The 19,526-nt window shown below is 36.5% G+C and overlaps 2 protein-coding genes across 9 annotated transcripts; one reads left to right on the top strand and one right to left on the bottom strand.

The window, feature by feature from the left end:
* Positions 1–1,843: 1,843 nt before the first annotated feature.
* Positions 1,844–17,322, bottom strand: LOC109857109 (PH and SEC7 domain-containing protein 1). Of its 8 annotated transcripts, none has more exons than XR_002250453.1 (14): positions 16,340–17,322; positions 11,248–11,314; positions 10,058–10,111; positions 8,931–9,294; positions 7,561–8,722; positions 7,112–7,341; positions 6,828–7,021; positions 6,529–6,721; positions 6,259–6,431; positions 5,938–6,154; positions 5,588–5,732; positions 5,280–5,423; positions 4,456–4,823; positions 1,844–2,139 (listed from the first exon to the last, which is right to left on the bottom strand). XR_002250453.1 is itself a non-coding variant. In XM_020433104.1 (14 exons), the coding sequence occupies exons 1-13, from the start codon at positions 16,499–16,501 to the stop codon at positions 4,533–4,535; spliced, it is 3,408 nt and encodes a 1,135-aa protein (XP_020288693.1). In that variant the 5' UTR covers positions 16,502–17,108; the 3' UTR covers positions 1,844–2,139; positions 4,495–4,532. The 8 variants fall into 8 exon arrangements, 4 of the variants coding, with proteins under 4 accessions (XP_020288693.1, XP_020288694.1, XP_020288692.1 ...); XR_002250452.1 differs by having other exon boundaries at positions 7,549–8,722; positions 16,340–17,108; XR_002250454.1 differs by lacking the exon at positions 16,340–17,322 and adding an exon at positions 12,029–12,161 and having other exon boundaries at positions 7,549–8,722.
* Positions 17,323–17,407: 85 nt separating this feature from the next.
* LOC109857112 (CDGSH iron-sulfur domain-containing protein 2 homolog) lies at positions 17,408–19,387 on the top strand. Its single transcript, XM_020433115.1, has 4 exons — positions 17,408–17,547; positions 17,702–17,796; positions 18,657–18,773; positions 19,138–19,387. The coding sequence occupies exons 1-4, from the start codon at positions 17,451–17,453 to the stop codon at positions 19,219–19,221; spliced, it is 393 nt and encodes a 130-aa protein (XP_020288704.1). The 5' UTR covers positions 17,408–17,450; the 3' UTR covers positions 19,222–19,387.
* Positions 19,388–19,526: the final 139 nt, after the last annotated feature.

The following is a 19,526-nucleotide window of genomic DNA, read 5'->3' as shown; positions in this document are numbered from 1 at the left end:
ATAATGTGTGAGGGTTTCGGTTGGCGCTACTTGCTGACATCGAAGCTTTCTTTTGCAGAAAACATTTTGTAGAGAAAACAGAAATTATATAGTAAATCTTTTCTCAATTTTATTTATTGGTCTTTTTATATTATCCGTGGAAAAGGTAAGTCTTACGAATATATCACTTAGGAATGGATCAGTCTGATCATTTTTCTTTTGTTTTGTTTAACCTTTCAGTACTGTCGAGATAAATTAGACGAACAATTTCAGTGCAGAAATATAAAACTCTTATGTCTTTTCTCAACTTTCCGGCTTGCATTGACCAATAACAAGGTGAACACTATGGCTTTGCTGCCTCGTCTCTTGATATAAATCCTTTTCTTTTTACATATTACTTTTTTTGACTGAAAACTTTACTGTATTTATAGTAATAGTTTTGATTTTTTGTTACTGGTTACTTATAAATAACAAAGTATTTTCAATAGAGATTAGCGATTTTATTTGTACATAAGTTTTTATTTTTTATTTCATATAGTTATATTTACAAAGATACATAATAACGCACATAAATACAAAACGCAGTCATTCCTTTCAGAAATTTGTTCTCTATCAGTCAATATGAATTATTTCATCAAATATTAATAATATATGATAATAATACTAATAAGAGTAACAAAAATATATATATTTAACAACATATGTATATATATATATTTACAAAAACCTGGCACAGCAAACCAAGTATAAACAAACTTTTATCGCTTGTTATTTTTTTTAAATCTAAATTGGCAATTACTCGATAAGTTTTAGAGAACTAATCTTCAATCAGTTTTTATAAGACAAAATTGAAACTTGTACGCGAAAGTATATTATGTAAACGCGTAAGAAGTAACAAAAGACATGCAAACTTGTGAAAGATTTCGTAGCAAAATCAGTGTAAATGCAAATCTTTGGCCTTTTTCGCATTCCAACGATGTAAATTAATATCGTATTTTGTTCTGTCGTAAATAAAAATGAAGAATTTATCATAAACTTTATGAGGAATGAGTAGTTCGTTTTTCAATAATAATAATTTGTATAATTCTAATATAATAAGGAACTAACGGTTCTTATCACTCTATCGTGAAACAAAGCTCTGCACATAGATATAAGACTTTCTCTCAAATATTCAATTGTAATACACTCAAATATTTTTCATACACGTATGTATATATGCATGTATACTGTTACGGTCAGTCTTAAGTACTGCAAATATTTTTCGTAGATCTTGAAATTGTTTTTCTACGTTATTTAATTACATATCAATTATTATTATGTTTGCTCATAAAAAATGAAAAACAAAAAACGTCTACATTTGCGAGAAAAGGCTTTTTCTATTTAGATTTAGATCTATATTTTGAAATTTTTTCTACAATATGTTCTGAATATTTTTTCTGCTGTTACCACGTGTGTGTGTTGCGTATGAAGAATGAAGAGATTGTTGATTGGTGTTCTTTGTTAATTGCATGTTGAATACGATTTAGAATTGTACGATAAAATTCACAAATTTGTCAGTTTAGTTACTTAGATAGAACTTTAAAAAAAAAGAACAGTTAAACAAATAAAGTTTTCTGTAATAATCTTTTATTATTTTTATTTTTAAATATTAATTTTTTTAATTTACTCTAAATTTGAAATAAAATATTTTAGAGTAATTTTTTTAAATATATATAGTTAAATACATTGTGAAACTAAAATTCTACTACTTAATTGATTTTGAATTGTATTATGTAAAAATTAATGAATAATATAACAATTAATAAGCTGTAAATAATATATATTTATACGATTAATAATTATATATGTATTAGTAGTACTTATATTATATAAGATTAATTGTTTATATTAATATATGTATGAGTTTTATTAATTATGAAGTGATAAATGTATTGATAAATTTGATTGACACAAGTCAACATCTTTCACTCTTCATTCAAACATCACAATTGTGTTTTTGATTTTATTTGAAAAAGATTGAAAATCTTATGAACAACAAACTTTATTCTGGTTTTATATTTCCGTATTTTATATTTGCGCGACAAAGCTGTTCTGAGTAACATCCTGAAAGCTGGATGCAATAAACTGGCAGATCCTCTTTACGTAGCTTCCAAGTCGACTCTGTTGCATGCAACAAATAAATAGCAATTTAATATAAAGTAAAAAGATCGTCGAATAATTAAAGAAATTTGGTTTAGAGTGCAATTTAACAAACAAAAATCTGTTCCAACAATTGATGAAATAAGCAATAAATGCAGAATAAATTTTATAAAGCATAAATAATACTAAAACTATAGAAAAATGTAAGATAAAGATCATAAAAATGAGATTTAGAAAATTAAGCAATGTACAAAAGAAAATGCAGTAAAGCTGATCAAATTCTCTACAATGAGTGCTTAATGATAGTGTGCGTTGACACCAATGCATGCAAAATTACAAAAAAGCACATTGCATAAAGTTTATATATATAATTATATAAATAAATATATTTCAAATAAAAATAATTATTTGGCTAAAGAGACAAAAGTTGGGACTTTTTTCACAGAAATGTAAGTCCATATAAGATTTGAAGATCGTTGATCTCTTTATTGTTATATTACGTTGTTTATAATAAGAGTTTATAATATATCCACATATATATTACAATTTTATGTACAAGAAATTTATATTACGAACTACTGATAAGAGAGAGATAGTCATTTTTTTTCCAAAGAAATTAAAAAAATAATTAAAAAAAGTGATTCGACAAAGAAATGTTTTCTAAAAAAGAAAGGAAAAATTCTAAAAGAGAAAACTAAAAAGAAACTTAATAAGAAGGAGAAATAAATTTTTCGCGCAAAAAGTATACATATGTATTAGAAATATTGAAGAGAGAGAGATGTAAAAGATTTACTAAAAAAAGAAAAAATATACAATCACGTCACACACAGTTCGTTTTATGTTTTGCGAGTTATTTTATCTAATTTAACTTAAAACTTTTAAGTTTATATACATTCGCGCACGTCAATACATCCGGTAAATATTTGTTTTATCTTCTTTCCTCTCCTATCCGAGAGATAAAATTTCGTTTTTATATAATAATCTCTATATATAATATTTTTTATTAATCTCTCTATATATCTTTATATAACTTGAAAAATTACTATAATTTCTAGAAATTAAAATTTCATTGTATTTTTATCATCATTTTTTTTTGATGTATTAAATAAATGTATTCGACATATATATCAAAATTTTGTTAATTTTAATTATTTTTTTAATGTAATGGAATGTTAAATTTATAATTAATTCTTAATTTAAAATAGTGACAGTAGTAAAAAATAAATATTTATTACAGATATATAAAGTAGAATATTGTATACATAAAGTATATAAAATTCAAATCACATTGAAAATTAGGAAGACGAGGATTTTAGAGTTACGTGTAAATATAAAATGTTTATATTTCATACAATATTATTAAAAAATATAATTATTTCGAAAATATAATCAATCGAATAGATTAATGACATATTAGCCGTTGTCTTTATGCTATCAAATAAATTCAATGTTTCATTAAAATTCTGGTTTTGATGAAATAAAATAATTATCTACATGATGCAATTTTAAAAAAACTTTATAAAATATCATATAAAAGAAAGAGAGTAAACAAAAAATATAAACAATTTTATATTATATAAGATAAAAATATAATTTTTCTATTAAAATTAATTTTTATATTTTATATAGAATTGTTCAACATATTTACGGAGGTATAAATAGATTAAATATGACAATTGCAATATCTTTTTGATAATAAAATAAGAAATTCTTAAATAGGTCGTATAATCACATAAAAACTGTTATTATTTTTTTTGTGATACCGTTTTTTCAACTTTCCAGAACAGTAAGTTAAAATGCAGAAACTTTCTTCTATCCAGTCTTAACAACCCTCACAACGTTTATAATATATTTTTTCTTATTTTGCATAATTAATATTTGTGCGCAAACTAACAATATAACAACACAGCATAACACTATATTTATCGTATCTAATAACTTTAAAATAAGACGATATTCGTATCTGATTAAAACAATAAGAAAAAGTAGAGAAAAATTCAGAATCAACAACCTCAGAGAGAAACTTCAAGAAAGAACACATTAACGAAAGCTAAAAGAGATCTCACAAAGCAATTTGTTAAACGTCAAATTAATGTTTCTTGCTAATTTTTTTGTTTTAGAAAAATGTCAGTAATTATTGACATATTTAATATTATTAATTGATCCCACAAGTATCTCTACTGCCATTAGAAAATATAAAAAAAGACTATGGAAAGATCGTTAATTTAAGACGTAGATGTTGAAAAGTCAATATCGTTATTTTAATACATCACTACGATGTGCGATATACGCGTTGCCGGATATATCGTTAGTTTGCGTTATTCGAAAACTATCTACCGTTAACCGTCTCATCGTCACCAGCACCAGCAACAGCACCTGGGTCAGATTAGCCCGCACAAGCTGAAAGCATCACGTCAACCAATGTCGCCGCTGGCAGGATTATAGTCCTGGTAGCCACCGTTCAGCAGATTGCGACCGCTGCCACTATAAATGGCGGCTCGGTAACTGTACCTATTAGCTGCAGTTGGGCGTTCAGGGACCGGCGGTGGTATCAGAGCACCTTCGGCATTTACCAGAGCTCCGGGTCCAGGTAGAGCACCTTCATCTACTTCACCAATGCTGCTTTCCACCAACGACGACGGCTCCATCTCACTGAACGCCAATCGGGAACGAAGTAAGTAGGCGTACGTTCTGTACCGCTTCAGCTGGAACGAGCAGCGTATGGGTTGCTCTGTAGGGTATGATGAAGCGAAGGGATAGTGGTTTCAGATGGAGTAGAAAAATACGTACTTTTCTTTAATTACAAAAGAAAGAAATTAATTTGCGGCTTGTTTTGTGGTGATTTCGAACAAGGAAAGTTTTAGATAAGTTCTGTTGTTTTACAATTACTAGAAATGATCACACAGAAAATGAAAGAACAGAAACGACAGACGTAAAAATAAAAGTAAAAATAAAACAGAATAACAAAAGTTTTCAAGTTTCTAATAAAAAAAAGAGAACATATTTTTACGGTGTATGTAACTTTTTTGGCAGACAAAGTTTTTAATTGGAAAAGATTTTTTCTAGGATTTCTGTGAATAAAAATTTTAATTTTTGCGATTGTGAAAAAAAGAAATGAAATTTCTGTACAATGTTACTTGTGTTCTTTCGTGTTGAGTTACCTCGTGATGCAAATACGCATCCTTTTCCTTGTAATTCTGTACAGTAAGAGCTTTTGCGCCTCTTTCCGGAGGATGCCGTCTGTGTTCGTCCAGTTCCGCTTCCAATCTATTGACTCTCTCTTCATGATCTCGCAATTGCTCTCTCTAAGAACAAATCAATTAAATCTAGAGAAAATGAACGAACAAATGAAACTTAGAAACTTGAACTGCTAAGAATAATAAGATGGTTAGCACATTTGACGCGGGTGTGTTCGTGCAGAAATGTTTGAAAAACGTCAAGTAAAAAGATATCGTAGAGTATCACTCACGGAATTTAATTTTGTATGACTACACGGCAGTAACGGGCGCTGGAACTTGCGTTGAGAGCCGACGGCGCCCGCGAGCGGCTGACATGAGAAGCTGGCGCACACGAAATTGATCGTGTCGACCCAGGACTGCAGCTCTTTCGAATCACTGTAATCAATATCAATACGCTCGTTGATTATCTTTAAAATCTAATTTAAACATAAAATAAATTTCTAAAACTAAAATAAAATCGAAACAAATTACAACTTTATTAGAATTGAAATTCAGTTTAAAAGTTAATTCAACTTGGCACATTTAATTTTCGACTTTTTTTCTCTATTGTTTTGCATAAAAATATGCACCGGATATGTACCTCGTTTGAAAGAGATACTCGGCCTGATCGGCTGTCTGCAACCGGAAGACGTGTTGCTTCTTTGTATAATCTGTCGCCTTGGTGGCCAGTGCGTGATGAATGCGTATAGCATTGTGTAAACTGTCGTTACGGAAGCCATGCTCATCCTTATGTAAATATAACACAAGCTCGCGCAATGTACAATAGTACATTTTCCAGCCTCGCTTGCCGAACGGAGCTGCAACATTATCGTGTAAAAATAAGAAATAATATATTTTAATAAGAAATATATTTAGTATATTTTTGTTATGAGAAATATATATAAACAAAAGAAGTGCATACTTTTTTTGCCGTTGGAATCGTAACAACATTTACGCATAACGTAACCTTTTTTGAACTCCGTGGCACCCGTGACATTTGGCACATCGAGGAATGGATTTCCACCACCGGCGATCACTGCTGCATTATCGCTCTGCTGAATTATCTGATTTGCTGCCTCATCTCCTTCTTCATCCCTAAATACACAGAAAATAGAGAAAGCTAAGCTTCTTAAATCTATAAACATAATTTATTACATAATATTCTACGCGTAACCGCGTTTTCATTACTTACAAGGCCCACTCGAGAGGAAAGGATTTTATGGCATTGTAAAGCTGCTTGAGTACTTCGCGAGGGAAGTTATCACCATCGTTGAGCTCCGACAGATTCTCAATAAATTCCGAACATGACATCTTCCGACCGATATTCTGACCATGCAAGTCCGTGTTAAGCAGCATTATCGCGCAAGTTAACGTGTGAACCGCGTCTAAAAGTGAAGAAGTAGAAAAAATATCTTAAAAATATATTAAACATTTTATTAATTTTAATTTCTGCAAAAAAAGACATAAATATTATAAAACACACATACTGACCTTGCGAGTTAAAACTACCGGGATTACAATCAAGATATCTCTTGGAAAAGTGTACCAAAACTCTTTCTCTTTCTTGAGTTTCTCCGGTCAACGAGAATTGAGCGAGGAATTTCCTAAGAGCCACATCCAGTGTGTCTCGCTCGAAGTTGAAGTAGCGCAAGTATTCCTCCGCCACGGCTTTGCTAAAATCGTTGCTGTGGACATACGATAATGTTATATGTGAAATTGAAACTTTGGAATCCGCGGACATTTTGTGTACAATCCATTAGCGGGAAACGGCGTACTTTTTACTTAGATGCCTGGAGACGTCCGACTTCTTAAAACCGTCCAAAGAATAAAGACGTTTGGCCAATCGAACTGCGGAAGGTAAATCTACCGCCTTTGGGCTGTAGTGGAAACTGTGCAAACTTTCAATATCGCTCTCCTCGTCTGCCGACTGCGGCGGCGATGCATTTCCCTTCTGTTCCTCGGACACTCCGACGACCTCTTTTTCATCCTCGCATTCTTTCAATTCCTACGTTCAATAATAAACAAATAAATATATAACTAAACTAAAACAATAATAAACTAATAATAATACAAACATAAGATAATATCAAGAAAAATATAGAATTTTATATTATGTGTAAAAACTGTGTACAATTATTTGCCAAAAATATAATAACAATAAAAAAATTCAAGAGGCAATTATTTTTCTCTCAATAAAATTCCATAAAATTACCTGATAACCTACACATTCAGGTGCTATAGATCCCGTCACATTTCCAGGAACTCCAGGTTGATTTCTCGGCAAATTTTGAGGTACAACAGATGGCACCAGATCCCCACTAGGATTTCTTCTTCTCGCTTGCCTGGGACTTGTATTCCTCGGGGTCTCTTTATCAGGTCCCTTTACCTGAATTACTATCCTGTGCTCCCCAGCATCTTGAGGATTGGCTTTTAGCCTCCTTTGGGGCGGTTCACTCGCCAGAATGGTCGAATCACTATCGCTGGGATCGCTCACCATCATAATATCCCGTGCACTGAGAATATCCATCGTCTCTTCGTCGTTGTAGTCCGGACTGGACATGTTGCTGATAGCTTCCGACTGGCTGATATCGCCATTAGCGGGAAGATGACTACTGGGAACGCCGGAGACTCCAGGAGCAGTTTGAACCGGTGGAAACCTACGGGAGCCAGAGTTGGAGGACATAACGGAGGACGAGACGGAGGTGGGAGAAGCGGGAGACAGAGAACGCTGAGGACTTGTCGACGAGGATGATGAAGAAGAGGAGGACGAGGACGAGGAACCACCGTTCTGACAGCAAGAAGCAGCCGGCGAGCTGACGGGCGCGTTATAGGTCCACACGATACGTTCGTTCGGCATCAAACCTTCTGGCCGTGGATCTAACAGTGTGTTTAGGCTTGATGTAACATCGTCGTCGATATCAATATCTACGGCGCTCATCGAAGGGTCCTTTTGAAATTGCAAATGATCTTCCGATCGTGAAGTACGCACAAAACCGAAGCTCGAGGGAGTGTTCTTGCTGGGATCGACCTGAACCAGAGCTCCCGGGGTACCCTGTACACCGTCGCGCCTAGCTGCGCCCACGGGTGACGTACTGGCTGAGCTGGAGGCCTTGTAAGCGTTTCCTCGGTGATGGTGGTGATGCTGATGGGCCAGTTGGGTCTCGTTGGGACTGCTAGGCACCGAGTTGTGATGGTGATGGTGATGATGATGATTATGATTGTGATGAGTGCTAGTGGTGACAGTGGTGGAGGTGTGCTGGTGATTGGGATTGTACCTAAGGGAGTCAACCTTTCGCTGCTGATGCTGCTTGGGTAACAGATTGCTGCTCTGCTGCGTGCGCGATAAATTTAACATCAGATCGCCAGTCATCATGTATGCTTCGAACCTGAAAAAAAAGAAAAGAACAAACATTCCAAGTTGTTATTGATAATAGTAAATATGAATAATACTTATGCGCATACGTGTAGAGTTACTAAGCTCAAAACAATTTTATGAGATAATAAGAGCCGAGATAAAATTAGTTACGCTCGAACGGGTGACGAAGATGCGATAACGTTTAAATAACAAGCGATCAAAGTTGTTTATTTTTGTACCTAGGCGTATTTTTCTGTCGAGGGAATTTCTCAGCAGAGAGTGGCTCCCATTGAGTTCGCTCTTCTTCCTTGAAGTTGTCCACGGGCGGTAGAAGCGCTTCCAACTCTGACGAGACGGAAGCGTCGCTACACGAGCCATTGCTTCTCGTCGTCGTCGTCGCCGACGTCGACGTTGGCACAGGCGAATCCGCGGATACTTCCGGCGTGTCCGATGCCTTTCTAAGCTCCTTGTTTTCGACATTGTCAGAAACGCTGACGTTCTTGGGGTTGTTCGTTAGGGCATTTTGCGATGAATCCGTCTCGTCATCGTTCGAGGGTTGTCCGGGAGAAAGAAGACGTCGAACGTGCGCTTTTACAGCAGGATCTGAATAATTTTACTCTTTTTAACACACACATACATCCAGATTCTAATATATACATGTATGTATATCATATAATTCAAAGTGGCAAAGATTTGTTTCTTCTGTGAAAGAGCGAGAGAGAGAGAGAGAAAGAGAGAAATGATAGACCGATAATGTAACAAAAAAACTACAGCGATAATATAACGTAAGAATAAAAATGCTCTAGCTATACAAAATTGCGACAAAAACATAAAAGAGCGTTCCGACAAGGTCTCGTCGTGATCGTCTGACAGAAAATCGTTTGTCATCTTCACGCATCGTTTGAGGATCACCCGTGCGAATAATCGCGCGCCCTTGGTCATCGGCCATCCCCTTCTATGGGGTGGATGCGTAACTTCCTCCTTTTGTCGCGTTAGTTGCCGCTTGTTACAGCGTTAATTCTATTATTACTACCATGTCAGGTTCAAGAACGTGCTCCGACAGTGATCTATCATTAGATCGCTCTCGATCGCGAGAGTTCACCAGCCTCGTAATATGTGTTTGTGCATACAATATCAACAAAAAATTTATTCACGCTTATAACGTTATGTAAGAAACAATATTATGTAAAAAAATATAATATATATTCGATTAAATATTCCTAAAATACATAACTCTTACATAAACGATAGACAAACGAGCTAATTTGTACATGTGCACGCGATACAATTATATATTACACTATAATATTATATCCCTCTTATGCGCGTGTGGTCACATATTGATTATTACGGGATTTTTACTCACCTCTTCGCAGCTTTAAGGTGACTGGATCTGAAGAAAGCCGCAAACATTTCAACACTGAAACAAAATGTTAATCTTTATTGTAATTTCAGCTTTAAAATTAAAGAAACTTTATGTATTTATACGTTAACATGTATTTATTACAGAATTTTGGTAAACTTATGTGTATGTCTAAAATTAATTAATATATATTAATTTAAGTTTTTACTTTTTCATTTATTAATAAGGTGGAGGAAATTTTTTAGAATTTTATTAGTGTGAATGTGTACATGTTTAAATTGAATGTGAGTTAATATAATATATAAGTTGCTACAAATTAATAATATCGATATGATGGAGTCTATTTTTATGTTACGTTTTGAAGGGCGAGGAATCGATGAAATATGTGACCATAAATTTTTGACCATAGCAGAACCCACGTCTGTGGTCTGTCACCGACTTAATTTGACAGACGGATATATTCAACTCTTACGTGGACTATTACATTCATCACCGCCATTTATGAACTTTAACCTTTAATCGACCACGTCATTCATATAATTGCAAAAACTACTTGTAGTCGCAAATTTTCCATATATTGCACAAATTTTGAAGGTTAGCATTAATTTTCTTCAAACATTTTTTTGTATAACATTTTGATACATTATTTTTTCTCTGACATATAACAGTAGTACTCAATTACTTATACATAAATTACTTATATACTTATTAAAAAGGAATAAATATACGTACATAATTATTCACGTAACAACAAATACATAATAAATATATAATTTACTACGTTAATTATATGTTTGTTAAAGAAATGTCTTACATATTCTGTTCTCTAAGGTGTTATCAAGTTCGATTTCGATGGTCATGCCAGTTAACAAAATTGAGATGTTTTTTATCCCTCTCTGTATAAGTAATTTTCTGTAAAAGTTTACCAGTTGAATTGCAAATAAAAAATTGTATTATATTGTCTCAAATGATTGACGTTTAATTTATACATTTCTTGCCGTTATTCATGTAGATGCGAAAAAAATTTGACTGACAAAAAAAATTGAACTGTACATCTGATGTCTCAAAAGTAAAAATGACGAGTTTCTGAAATCTACTTTTCGTATCAGTACAGTCGCTGTACGATCATGTTTTATGTGGATTAAAGTTATAAATTTTTGAAAAATATATATAAATAAGATATTCTTTTTTACCTTCTTTTGTGCTGAAACGATTGACATCAACTTCATTCACTCTGAGTATAACGTCACCAGCTTCGACCTAGAAAACAATCAGGCAAAACTGTTTTATGTACGAAGGATATACATCGCACACGTATACATTATATGTGTATATTATACTTTCGCATTATCGTGCGTTTAATTTTATATGTTCGCATATCTGTTTTATTCGATTAAATACATTAAAATAATTAACTGATTATCACCTCATGTGTGCGCGTCTCTCCTATAATTAACTATAATAATGTCTCTGACGTAACGCCATATTTATACACACACGTACACATTAATAATATAACATTATTATCAAATACGCGATAATACGACCGGTCGAAAACGCACGCGGACCACCGCCGCGTGAAAGTCTGAAACCAAAGCGAGTCCTGTTACGAAATCGAGTCGCTCCGTGTGAGATAAGTTCAGCGAAAGGATTCCAGTTTATCTGCACCAGATTCCTCAGCGGAATATCAAGAGGAAAACAAGATACGCGTATCTTTACAATAAATCTTTATTTTTGCTGAGTTAAAACTGTAATATTTGAGTCGAAGAAAATAAATGAAAACACACTCTCGTATTGAAAGAAAGAGAGAGAGAGAGAGAGAAAGAGAGAGAGATTATAAAAGATAATAAAAAATTATGACGACGATTGAACTCTTTCTCAGACACATCTTTTACGCTCGCGTTTTTTTAATTCCTTTCCTTCACACTGTTATATAATTAACAGATGATTTTTGCGAAAAGCCGAGAGATTCACCTGACAGAGAGGCATGTATTCGATGTGATCGAATCTATCTCTCCCAGAGCGTTCCCCGAAGAGATAGTCGAAAGGTCGCAAACAGCACGACAAACAAAACGCAAGTTTAGACATTCAAAACACTTCTGGTACAACACCTTTCGGACAACAATATTTTTGTATTTTCTATTATCGAAGAACATCAACAACACGCGACCGATAAAATGCGACTGATCTAATGTCGAGTCGGAAGACACACACACACACACACACACAAATTTCGGGCAGTAGCCAAATGTATTTTCAGAACCCGCAATGACATTGACTTCTTCGGGCCGTTCTCCAATATGTTAGTTAGTTCAAGTACAATTACGTATATGTATGCTTTCAATCGTGACAACTTTTCCTAAGATTTTTGACGAGAAAAGAGATGTGTCCGTGTGGAAATATTAAATATACACGACCTTATTAATTAATCAGTGAAAGAAAACTATCTATTAGCTATATTAATACTGAAAAAAATTAATTTGAAAAAGTAAATTAATCTCAATATTGCAAATGAAAGCAACTCATACAAAGGGCATAAAGAATTTCTCGAGACACGCTGTATAAAAGAATAATAAATGCGAATCACTCAATCCGTCCGATAATCATTCAGTCAGTTCAGCTGATTCGTGAATAATAAAACGATGCCGAAGGTTCCATTGATTATTCCCTCGATAACCGAAATGACCGAGTTATGCGACCTGGGAAGTAAGTCCAGCGATTTGAAAAAGAAACAGAACGACGAGGATAAAGTGAAATTTCGTTGTGACTTCATGTCGACGCAGACCAAAGTGATGTTGGCGAGAGGTTGGACACAGGTAAATTTCTGCGTCAAAATTTGCCGTGTCTTGAAAGCCGTACGGCAATTAGAGCACTGCTTCTCTCTCTTCGTTCCCCGAGATAGTCGATCCCAAAGACAACAGTTGGCACTTGTGGTGGTGCGAGACGGGCGACGCGCTGCGACAGGTGTTGGACGGGGATCGGAAGAAGCTGCGTCCTCACCAACGGGTGCCGCACTTCCGTAACCATTACGAGCTCACGCGCAAGAATTACCTGTGCCGTAATCTCAAGCGGTACAAGAAGGTTCTCGTGAAGGCCGGGAAAACGGCCGAGGCCGAAATCTGCGACAGCATGCCAGTGACCTTCGAGTTGCCTAGCGACTACCGAATGTTTGTCGAGGAGTATAACAAGTAGACGTTGTTTTCCGTTTTCTTATCATCTAATTCCATCATATTCTTCTTCAATGTAACTGTACCGTATGTAATTGTACATTTCAAAGAAATTAAATTAAATAAATAATTTATTAAATCTACCAGGCAGCAAGGAGCTACGTGGATTGTTAAACCGGCGGCGAAATCGCGAGGTATAGGCATCTTTTTGTTTAGAAAACTCAAGGATCTTGCGGAATGGAAGAGCAGAGAAGCCAAAGCTGCCGCCTCGCAGCAGCAAGGAATTTCGCCTGAGACTTATATCGTTCAGAGATACATAGATAATCCTTATCTCGTCACAGGTTTGGATTTTAGAGTCTGATGTGTAATTTACAATTATGTGACTTCAATTTGTTTGTCTTGAACGTTCGTTCAAATATCGCGTCATAATATATTTAACAGCAAGAGATGTGAATCCTTGATTTCAGGACGAAAATTCGATCTGCGTCTTTACGTATTGGTGACGTCGTTTCATCCGTTGAAAGTGTGGCTGGCCAGGGAGGGGTTTGCTCGCTTGTGCGGACGATTGTTCGACTTACAGAACATTGGCGATAACAGAGTGCACCTGACAAACATGGCGATACAGCTGAAGGCGAATCAGAAAGGTGCTCCTTTGATGGAGAATGAGAACGAGAAATGGGACTGCAAGTGGGCTCTGAGCAAACTCAGAGACTACTTGACGGCTTGTCACGGAGCAGAAATGATTGAGAACTTGATACAACGTATCACCGGTACCGTTTTATCTCTGCATTTTTTTAATTATTTCTTATTTCGGAAACTTCAGCTTCAGCTTGCTTTTGTTGCAGCGGTGATAATGGCGAGTCTGTTCGCGGTGCAGCCTGCCATGATGCACGATCGAAACTGCTTCGAGCTCTATGGTTACGACGTATTACTCAGCGACGACCTGCGACCTTGGTTGCTGGAGGTCAACGCGTCCCCCGCTCTGGCAGGCACCGATGACGAAGACCATCGCCTCAAGTTCGATCTGGTTGACGATGTCCTCAATGTTCTCGACTTCGAGGTATAGCATTAATTAAAATTAATGTTTCATAAGATACAAGTAATAATATAATATACATTTGATATAATATATAATTGTGTATACATGTATACAAAAAATTATACTGTTGCGTAAAAACCAAGATGGAAGAAAGAGAGAAGGACCGTTTTGCATAAGTAAATAAATCGATAATTCTGCTTGGAGGGTCACTTCACTGGTCGCGAGACTAGAATCGGGGGGCTGGATCTGCTCTGGAACGACGGACCAGTTTGGACCAGCTGCCCGTATCCCGGCATTGGCGCGGAAACGATCCCTAACGATCTCCGGAGGCTGAATATCTTCCTCGGGGCGATTAACGATCGCCAGGAGCAGCTCTCCTTATTGAGGAAACAGCTGATCGAAAATCGCAAAGTGGGACAAAATTATTCGCACATGGTGCAATATTGTTTGAAATAAACTGAGGGAGAGAGAGGAGTATGACCGCGTATTATATGTATATATATAAGTCGATACAAAAACCGAGACCTAAATGAAATCCATGGCGGTGCTTCTTGGTGCTCCGTGCTGCTTAAAACTCATTTGCAACATTGAAACATCGAGTAATTAAATTTTACTTTACGCTTCAATGCGATAAATTTTAATGTCATATTTTCTACTTTGTTCAGAAATCAATTTCGACTTACACTGCCCTTATTACTCTCGGTATTTGTTTCAAATATATACATATATATCAATATCTTTGTGTGTGTGTGTGTATGCGCGCAAACATCCATAAAACTCGTTGGCCAAAACACCTTTGATCATTCATTAAAAAATTATTCACGAAAATGTGTCGCCATGCAGAAAGAATGCAGCTGGTGCACTCTCGCTTTTACGTCGCTCTCTCATCTTGGTGCTTTCGTCATTTTTTTTTCTTCGTCAAAACTAAATTTAGCCGAAGACTCGTGCGACTTTGCAACCGCGTTGATCAGCTAGTTTCAATATTACTTAAATTGTTTATTTGAAACGGCAACGAAAGAGGACTTTGGTCATTCATTCGAGTTATCTAACATTTCTTTTCTTCCTCTCTTGCTTCTCTTCTTTAGCATGCAAATCACGTAATACACAAGTGTATATGCGATGAATACACGCGCGTGGAAATGGATAAACAAATTTTATATTATCTCATATTGTATTAACTTTCTATCCGATTTATATAACATTTGAAATATATATACGTGATATATTTGTGAGTGTGTGTGTGTGTGTGTACATACACACAGAAGAAAATAAATAACAAACGTTTTCTATTACCTTAATAAATAACAAAACGTCGGATCTGTGAATTTCTTTAAGCGCAATACAGCTTATCTTTGCGACACTGCACAATATCAGACATTTTTAGAACGTGCTTAGGGATAGATCACTGATTCTTATCAGCGTGAATCGAGTGTGCTTGATAGAAGAACGTTAAGAAGAGCATCATCGCTCTCGCGAAGTGCTAAAGTGCATTTTATCCTTCCTCCTTATAGCGGCATAAATTGCAAAAGACAGCTGCAATCAATACTTGATGCATTTTTAAGATTGTGAATGTGTTTTTTTTTGTTTCTAAACTACAAAAAAGAAGTCATTCGAATCGAACTGTCCGAATGTCGCGGAGTTTCGGCTAACGTTGCAAAAACACAAAGTTCTTTTTTTGGTGACCAGTGCAATGTCACGTTATCTCACCTTTTTGAGAAGTCAACTGCAAGGGGAAAAAAACTGACGGCAATTTAATTCTTTGTTTTTTTCCACGTACTCAATCGAATTTACTGATTTGTTTTTATTCAATTGTCGCTTAATAAATCACACAAGGATTAGCTCGGATCCAATTGTGTTCCGTTTCAGATTGATCCGCGTATCTATCTACGGTATTAGACGCAAGCTGATTAAGTTGTTTATTTCTAAGGCATTTTCAATGCCAACGGAAAGAGAGACGGAAAAAAACATCAGTCTCGTCGCATTTTACTGCTCGAGAATCAATCTTCTGTGACGCACCTACGCAAAATTCGACCTTATATACGGCCGAAAATCTCCGTTCTATTATCTCAGCGAATTTACCTTGCCGCTCCTGGCCGCCGGGGAATTCTCGACGATGTCGTAGATGACGTGGGCGGCCGGCAAGCCCGCCGACGCCGAGGCGCCGAGCAACGAGAAGCCAAAGGAGCCGCCGGAACCGGAGTCGCCGCGGCACAGGGTGACCAGCAGCTCCTCCTCAGCCATCACGGCACATTGATCCTCACCTCTTCGCTGTCATTTGCCGCGCGCGGTTCACGTTTTCACTATCTCGTGCGCTCTTTCTCTCTCTCTCTCTCTCTTTCCTTCACACTCTCTGTTACCCCCGATCCGAATGATAAGAGAGCGTAGGACGCACCACCTTTATTTGGGTTATTCTCGCCCTCTGCCCTCCTGTCACTTGACGACGGCGTATCTATCCCTCGGGCACGCACACCCACACGCGGGAAGGGGAGGCGCCCTCCTCCTCCTGCCCCCTTACCGCACGCCGCACTGCGAAACGATCGTCGTCGTCGTCGTTGGTCTCTCTCTTTCTTTCTCTTTCTCTCTCGCTCGCTCGCTCCCACCTCGACGCCACAAGGATGAAAAAAGGAGATGCGAAGCTATTCCACGCAATTCACATTATTTACGCGTGCACTATCCGTCCGGGAGAGAAACAGCGCGAGATATAAGGCGTCGCGGATAAATACTGCACACTTTCGGAAGAGTGTCGCGTAATCGCAAGTGGCAAAAACAAACTTCCCGCACGACCGGCTGACACCTCGCGACTGAGGAAACCGACTACAGCGGTGGTGCGGCGCCACCTGCGCGCGCTACCGGTCCTTCACCTCGCTATCGCGTTTCTCCTCTACGCCTGTAGCTGACCAATCACGCAACACCTGGGTCAGGAATGTATCGCGAGCAACGGACACAGGAGCGAATTTGATTCCTCGAATAATTTATTCGCCGTTCTCGAAGCACGCGAGATTTAGCGTGAATCAGATTGTAACTAATCGCGCGTAATTCGATCGGATATCTGAACGGGAAAGTGTTCGCTTAATTGCGATCGAACGTCAATGGAGTTTCGCGAAAGGCCCCTTCTGAAATTGATCTCGCACTGTCGACGAATGTCGGCGATTGGCGCTGTTGCCAGTTGGCTGAGCGCAACCGAGCGAAGATGGAGCCGATCGCACGCCTTGTCAAAGTGTCCGTTCCGAATTATCTAGCCGGTTTGCCGATTCCTGACTCGATAGGCGGATGGTTCCGCTTAGGAGGTAAACGTCCGCTGTGCTATCAGACTTCACGCGTCTCATCCCGCCGATAAATTTTGCACTTCGCGCGTAACTTTGCAAATATAACCTTTCACTTTGATTAGATTGTTAAATTTCTTTATTGACTTGTTTGTTATTATTTTTTGTTTTATGTCAGTGAAGGACTGGCTCGCTCTTCTGCCACCCACTGCATTACTCGTGGGAGTAGGATATATGTCCTACAGGGCGTTTTGCCCTCACGGTAGACCGTCGGTAAGTACATCCTTGTGCTTAGTCATTCTTAGAAGATGGTTTGGTTTGGTGCATATATGGCTCAAAGGACCGTTTCAAGCTAGTCCATACGCCATTCTAAGTCTTTAGGAATCGTGACACAGGTCCTAAACCGTGGTTTGGGTACAAGCCACGGAGTTGTACGTTCGTTAAAAATACTGATAAACTGAAGAAATCGGTGTAAAAACACCGAAGATTGTCCAAAAATATCTAAGCGTAACTACGCACATCTAACCGGTACGGCTGATGCAACACCACTTTTGTCCGAATCGAATGACAAACCATTCTTAGAAGATGGATCAAGGATCGCGGAAAGAGTCTATGATAGTTAATTATTTACGTGTTTAGAAGAGAGAGTTATATAATTCATCAGTTATCTGGTTTTTAAATTCCGTTGTAAACTTGCCCGTAAATTTACTGCACTCCATATTTTCCGCGATTGCACCTTTTCGCTCGGATCATGGAATATATAGGTTGTTTCACAGCACGAATTAATTTATCTTGATGGAAATTTTATTTAAGACACTAGTTTGAATAATTGCTCAAAACAAATTTTTTGTCTCAATGTCGGTCTTTCCGAAAGTTACCAGTTCCACATTGTTTGGAGAACTTGTATTTAAATCGAGATCTGTGTTAATTTGTGAAAAACATCCTGTAGCCTTCATTCCAAGTGCAGAAGACAACACGGTGCAGCTACAATTCCAGAATGTTATCCGAATATTATGAATGAGTTTAATTTTCACTCGACTGTGTCACATAGATTTTTGTTTTTTAGTTGATATACTTGTGTGTTTGATTGCAATATAAAAAATTATCTCGCAATGCAAATATGTATTTTGTAGCCATGTGGGCGAGTTAATCGAACAATAAAAAAGGATGTAGCCAAAGTAGTGGATGAAATTGATATCGAAGATATAGATAAAAAAGCTGTGTTCTGCCGTTGCTGGAGAACTGAAAATGTAAGTTCTTTTGCCGCATCATTTGCAGTTTCATCTTTATTTCTTAATCTGCAACCTACTTAGCCAATGTTTCCAAGAATATGATGTTACCAAATACACATTGTGCAATAACGCAGCAGTGTGCTCTGATTTAAAATGATACACATTTCTCAAATCTTCTGAATACATTAACGATGAAATTTAATTAAGATTTAATTGCTTTTGAACGTTTTTTACGTTCAAAATTAATTTTTACTCTTATATAATTTCCTTTCTTATGTTACACTGTATTTATTGCATAAGAAGAGAACAAGAGAGAGTTTACATAAATTAATTGTTTTATGTGATAAGTTACATCGTTTTTTAAATTATTTTTCTTATACAGTGGCCATATTGTGATGGTTCCCACGGGTGTCACAATAAGGAGCACGGCGACAACGTGGGACCGCTCATAATCTCTCGTTCGTAACTGATAAGCATCATTAACGAACTACATTAATTTTACCAATTATTGTTTCTCAATCATTGTAAGATAACCGTGTTTGCCAATCTGTGTAGATAAACAAGAGATCATACTTATCTATTTTCTCTGTAGATAATTTCCGCAATATTAAAAGTCTCCCAATTTATACATATATGTTGTTCTAAGATATTCAGACACCTTGTGGAAGGGTTTACAAATAAATTTATTTCCCGATATGTGTAATCGTGGATTTTACTGTTACAAATGTGTTTTTACTGTTGCAAGTGGTTTTTAAATTTATTTTTTTAATA

The sequence above is a fragment of the Pseudomyrmex gracilis genome, unplaced genomic scaffold, assembly GCF_002006095.1.
Source record: "Pseudomyrmex gracilis isolate BER0280 unplaced genomic scaffold, ASM200609v1 scaffold_144, whole genome shotgun sequence".
In the NCBI taxonomy this organism is placed as follows: domain Eukaryota; kingdom Metazoa; phylum Arthropoda; class Insecta; order Hymenoptera; family Formicidae; genus Pseudomyrmex; species Pseudomyrmex gracilis.
Note: the sequence above shows the minus strand (reverse complement) of the source record. Positions and strands in the feature narration are given on the sequence as shown.